Consider the following 6,485-nt stretch of genomic DNA (forward strand, 5'->3'; position numbering starts at 1 on the left):
GACAGTATCTCGCTCTCTACATGAAAGACGACAGAGATGACATAGATTATAAAGACTGCTCTTCTACGCACTTTTTATCCAAAATTATGATCCTAAGTTGGCATTTTTCCTTCACAGCTATCTATAAGTTCACTGTATCTCGTATAAAAGACAATGTTTTGTTCATCACATCAATAGGCAACATAAATAAATATTTGTTGTCAGGTGGTAAAGTTCATATTTTATCCAATTCTTTACTTTCCACCTATAAATTAGAAATACAAAAATTGAAGGCTCTGAAAATGCGCTGAGGTTTGTTCATGCTTTTTGTACAATACTGATGCACTGTTATTTTTAGTGTTTGTTTTTGTGCTGTTATTTATGTCCAGCAGAAACTCTTGTTTCTGGATTCATTATGAATTCAAGCTGCTGTGCTGGTGTCCAAGCAGCTCTTCATACTGATCTGAAGTGATTAATGATGGTGAATGTGTCTTTTTAAAAACTGGTGACCCAACTGGACAAAGCAGTGATCATTGCTGCCTCCAGGTGGTGACAGTTAGTTTGTTTTGACTTCAAAGTTCACAGCAGAGCTGAATGATAAACGTTTTATTTTACCAGAGAATAATGTTTATCATCATTTAAATTGTACTGGAAGCTTTTGAAATGTTGGAAATGTCACACCTTTTAATTTTAAAATTGCACTTTTTTCTTTAATGAATTACAGTTATTTGCATTTTAAGCTTTGGCTTGTGTCTGAAAACATTTAGCTGTCCACTAATTTCAGATTTGCAACCTAAAAAAGTATTATCAACACTTTGAGGAGCCAATCTGCATTTCTACTCGAAGTTTTGAGCCTTTAATTTGTCATTTTAATTTTAAAAGATTTGGCTTCAGTGGCGTATTGTTATTTTGTTATGTTGTCTACTAATCCAACAGTTTGTGGTTTAATATGAAATGAGTTTTGATATGATTTTTGTATTGAACAACTTTGTGACAGAAAAATGACACTTAATTGGCGAACATAGTTGTCTTTAAAAACTGATTTCCACTTTAAATACATTTTTGTGTCATTTTGTTTGCTGTCTTTTTTATTTTCTTTCTTATACTCTAATGTGGTCTTCATGATTTAACACTTCACTGGCATAAACAGATTTTTTAGTGTTCTGTAATGGAAATGGCAGAAATATTCTTTTTTGCATTATATATTCTTATTTTAAAAGGTCTGAATTATTTCTAAATCTTCTAAAGTTATTACTAAAAACTTTATTTAAATAATTCCTCCACGGTGCTGTAAGACACATTGCCAGTTATTGCAAATGCTTGATTGCAGTTGTTGCTACTAAAACCAGTTATTAGGTGCAACCAGTTATTAGGTTTAGGGGGCAATCACTTTTTCACACAGGGCCCTTAATAATAAATGCCTTCATTTAAAAACTGGATTTTTGTTTACTTGTGTTATTATTGTTTAATATTAAATTTTTTGATGATCTGAAACATTTAAGTGTGACAATATATACACAGAACCTCATATGGGTATTTTGCAATCGCTACATTTTTACGTTTACATATTCACTGGTATGTAGTAATATCACAGCAGTACTGCTGTATATCAAATGATCAGCGGATGTCAGTACATCGTGCATTGTGTGATTTACCTTTTGGTGGGAAAAAAAATTCACAGGGATTTATCATACCATCACTAGTTGTGAGAGTCCCAGTCTCCAGAGGCAAGGGTTTCCTCTATCCACAGTTTCCAGTAGATGTCTGTAGACGATGCATGTCAGACATGACCACTTTTGTAACATTTTTATTCTCGACTGCAATGTTCCAGCTGCCAGCCACACATACACCAACAACTTCAGTCAGGACCCAGTACAGACTTAAATGCAGGGGAAGTGTGATGAGCACTGCCTCCCAACGCCACAGACCCCGCCAACCACAATGTCTTAAATAGAGAAGGTGTTGAAGCTTTGCTCTGATTTCAAAGAAAGTGTTATGACCCAGGTCATGATTTTGTGTGTTGCTTTTGCTCACCACACCAGAGGGTGGCGTTGTTTATTCTCTGTCTTGTTTGTGCTTGTTTAAGTTTCCAGGTGGAGACTGACCATTGGTGGAAGGATGAGGCTGTGTCCCAATCCAGCGACCGCACGCTTCAGTGAATAGTAAATGTCAAGGTGACACCTTGTGACACCTGTTGGAACCACGTGACCGTAAATGCACAGTCCCGCAAATCTGTGAATCATTTTCCAGACAGAAGGCAGTATGAATAGAAGTATCACAACTGCAAGTGTAATCAATTGTACCAATATTACCCTTCCCTGGCCACAAACTGAAATGTCAACATATTCCATGCAGGAATGTAGCTGTGCACACACCAAATATCTGCGTGAGCCACCAAGACATCACATATTTGCAAAGGTTATCACACCATCCATGTCAAATATAATAGAGAACGCCCTGACCTTAACGTAGGACCTTAAAAAGTAAATGTTTGGCCTCAGTCAGTGCTGCCCCTGTCCCACAATAAATCGTTTTGCCTGACATTTCAGTTTGTATGTCCCACACAGCTGATTATGCTGAACATACGGAAAACAGGTAACTGATAAAACAGAAGTGCAAGATGGTCGGGAATGTAATCCAATGTCTTGCTGCATTCCAACGGCAAGGAGCAGACAGCCGAACTCATCCGACTCCGCCGTGAAAATGAGCACCTGTTCACCGGTGCAAAACACTCAGCCGCAGTGGGTTGGAGGTACAGCAACAGCATGAGGTTTCCAATCAGTGAGGCACAAGGGAGAGTGAACTGTCTGCCCTGCGGTCCCAATCTAGTACATTTTGCTGTGGATGCCATTCAGGGAATAACCTGATTTTCATGTTCTATCATATTTCGTCTGTCAGAGCAATCGTGGAGAAGATGGACCTGGTAGGGAAAACCTCCCCTGTGCAGGCCAAACGAAAATGGGTGAATCTAAAAAGGAAATACAATGTAAAGTGGTATTGACAGATGTATCTCCACACAGAATACTGCAAAGTCATCTATGTAAACCTGTACTGTAGCTGTTTTTGCCAACTGCCACTTTTGATGTACTCTGCCTTTAGGAGTGCAAGTATCCAGCGACAGGCAATGGTGCAAGTGGGAAGCCCACTGCTGCAACATGGCCCTGGTTTGGACCCATGGATGAGGTGTTAGGACAGAGGCCCTCTACCAGGCCTCCAGTCCTAATTTCCTCCATCCAGGAGGACACACCAGGGCCCAGTGAAGTAGTGGGCAACCCACTTCCTCACCAGGAAGAGCAGGAGGATGAGGAGCCGCTGGAGGCACGAGTGGCGAAAAGGAAGAGGGACGGGGAGGATGAACTCATTGCTCTAATAAAAGAGGACATGGCACAGCAACGTCAAATGGAGGAACAGAGAGCCGAGAGGATGGACAGGCTGCTAGGTGTCCTTGGGAAGCATGTCGAGCAGAAAAAGGAATGAGTCGTGTTCACAGACATCTAATGTACATATTTGCACTTTATTTATGTTGGCGTCCCAACCTTTGTTGTGTACAAACAAGATGATTTCAGTTATGTAAATAAAGTCATTCGTAACATCCCAACTGTATTTGCATGTTTGTAACGAACTCCATAAAACAATTTTTGGGGGCCTGACCTATTGCATTTGCCAAACTGCGAAAATAACAACAGTACAACGAAAAACACAACACGATTATTGGTAATGAAATGCCCATTGTGGTCCAGGATTACCCTGAGTGTCCCAGTATGCACAGGCATTGTTAGCATTGTTAACCAGGCCTGACATTTGGCTGAGCAGGGAGTCTCGGGCAGTGCTGCTGAAGTCCTGGTGCAGCCGAAGATAGCGTAGAACCTACTAGCTGTTCCAAGCAGCTGGGGAAAGAGGGTGGCTGGGTGACGGTGAGGAGGAAGCATAGTCCTAAACAGAAGCCCCAGGTACACCACCAACCTGTTCATGTGTCTAACCGTTTTTCCCCACTCAGCGACACACCCGCCGGGGGTCAAACTCTGGTAATTGGTGATTTTGTTCTCAGACATGTGAAGCTAGAGACACCGGCAACCATAGTCAATTGTCTTCCAGGGGCCAGAGCAGGCAACACTGAAGGAAATTTAAAACTGTTGGCTAAGGGTAAACGTAAATTCAGTAAAATCATAATTCAGGTCGGCAGTAATGACACCCGGTTATGCCAATCGGAGGTCACTAAAATCAATATTGAATCGGTGTGTAACTTTGCCAAAACAATGTCGGACTCTGTAGTTTTCTCTGGTCCCTTCCCCAATCAGACCAGGAGTGACATGTTTAGCTGCATGTTCTCCTTTCGCAACTGAGGTTAAACATGATATATAAGTCACTTAGATCACTTCTAAATGTTAATTCTTGGTTTATTTCAGTGTTTCCTTTGATCCTGAGTAAATTGGTTTGGCTGAGATTAAAGTTAAGCTTCATAACATATTAATCACAGTTAAATTAGAAGGGGGGGGGGGGGGGGGTAAAAAACTCCGGACCTGTGACATCATCAAGTACGCTGGTGTTCCAATTGTACAAATCGCATCGCGAGTCCATGCTCGCGTGCTCGGCAAGTCCATACTCCCGTGCATTCTCGGCTAGTCCAGACTCGTACTTGAGAATTGAGAAAAGGCCACAATAAGGCCCGTCCAGACTGGCAGCCCCGCCTACATCCTGCTTCAAACGAGCTGTGCATTTAGCCCTGTGCCTTGTGGTGTGCTGTGTGAATGTGTTTCTGGTATGAGAAGAGCTTGGCTGCATTGTATATATTGTAAATAGTGTGAACAGACCTTTTTTGTTGATCTAGTAGCTGTAGGGGTGGGAAGCAGTTTTCTTTTAGAACCTTTTTCTCCCGTTTAGGTTAGAGAGACAGGTAAGAGGCCTGTATTTTCTTTTGGGTTTCTGATTACAGGTAAGTCAGTTCCATTTCATGACTAGAGTGTTTTGTTTGTTGTTTTGGCCATGCCCACCCCTGATGCGTGCTACTTTTTGAGTTCAATAAAATACCTGGTTGTTCTAAATGTAGGGGGGACATCTCCCTCTGAGCTCTGTAAAAGTTTCCAGGCAACAGCAGGAACACAACCAAACAGGTTACTATATAACAGGTTATGTGTATCACACCACAAACATAACAGTTTCTTACAGAAGACAATTGGAAATCATAACATCCATCAGTATATCCGCAGGGGAAAAAGTATCTCGATGTGACACTGTCCTTTACTTATATTTGGGCTTCATTTTTTGTGACTTCTGATATGAAGTAATCCAGTCAATAAGATGATGTAAATAAAAAAGATGCAGACTTAAGTTGTTGTTTTATGGCAATCCTTTCAAAATCTGAAACTCTTTTAACTGTTTAGTTCTTGGTGTGTGTGCCTGTTTTCATGGTTGAAGTAATGGATTTTAATGTCCACATGTTGCATTCAGCTAGAATGGAAAGAGAACAGCCTTTTAATAGTAAATTAACAACAACAGCTGACATCTAATTTCATGTTTGCTGTTTATAAGTTCCTTATAAATCCCTGTGAGCTTCAGCTGTGGGAAACGGACGCCAATTGGGTCATGACCAGCAAACTGTGGACACCAGGGGGCGCTGTGGAGACAGCAGTAAACTCCAAACACAAACTGAGAATGAAAGGTTAAACAGTGATCAGCTGATTTGCTCAGTGAAAAATCAATCACTAGGTCTCGGGGTGAGAATGGGAGATAAAAACACTTGCAGCATGTATTTAAAATAATTTACATTTTTCCTTCTCCTGCTGTAGAGTGAAGGGTTGATGGCTGATGAAACAATGGAAAACCACTAACATGGTCAGCATGTTTTTGCTGCTAACTAACATTACAAACCACTGAGTACTAGTTTATTGAATGTTATCTCTCTATGATAATCAGATAAGATAAGATAACCTTTATTATTCCCACACGTGGGAAATTTGTTTTGTCACAGCAGAAAGTGGACAGTGCAAAGTTACATAGCAAAAATGAGAAAAAACACTGGAATAGGATAAGAATAAGAATAAGATACTGTACACAATAGAATAGAATAAAATATAATACTATATACAATAGAATAAAATAGAATACAAATTCTATATACAACTGTGTAAAGTACAACATTGTCAGAAAAAGAGTATTGCACTTAGTGTTATTGCTGTTGCACATGTGTGGATGTGTGTGTTTGGTCAGTTGCGAAGTCTTTGTTGTGGAGTCTGACAGTAGTGGGGAGGAAAGATCTGCGAAATCTTTCCTCCCCCACGCCAGTAACTTTGCACTGTCCACTTTCTGCTGTGACAAATCACACCATATTTATTAATTGAGCACCTTCTACAAAGCTGGACTGCAGTTTGAATTCCTTTATAGGTAACTTATGAACAAAGATAAGGAACCTTTTTGTGAACATGCAGTAAAACAATCAGGCACTGTATAATTTGATGGCTTATTGTAAAGCAGAGTAACTCGGCTGAATGTTTTCACGCAGACTCAGT

General features: G+C 40.4%; 1 protein-coding gene across 1 annotated transcript; it reads left to right on the forward strand.

Annotated features, from left to right (window-relative positions):
* The first annotated feature begins 1,752 nt into the window (after window positions 1-1,752).
* LOC148096036 (uncharacterized) lies at window positions 1,753-3,456 on the forward strand. The gene is made up of 4 exons (XM_087835823.1): window positions 1,753-1,851; window positions 2,646-2,731; window positions 2,878-2,965; window positions 3,079-3,456. The coding sequence occupies exons 1-4, from the start codon at window positions 1,753-1,755 to the stop codon at window positions 3,454-3,456; spliced, it is 651 nt and encodes a 216-aa protein (XP_087691949.1).
* Window positions 3,457-6,485: the final 3,029 nt, after the last annotated feature.

This window comes from Neolamprologus brichardi, chromosome 23 (genome assembly GCF_056152115.1).
Source record: "Neolamprologus brichardi isolate AB-2024 chromosome 23, ASM5615211v1, whole genome shotgun sequence".
Taxonomy (NCBI): domain Eukaryota; kingdom Metazoa; phylum Chordata; class Actinopteri; order Cichliformes; family Cichlidae; genus Neolamprologus; species Neolamprologus brichardi.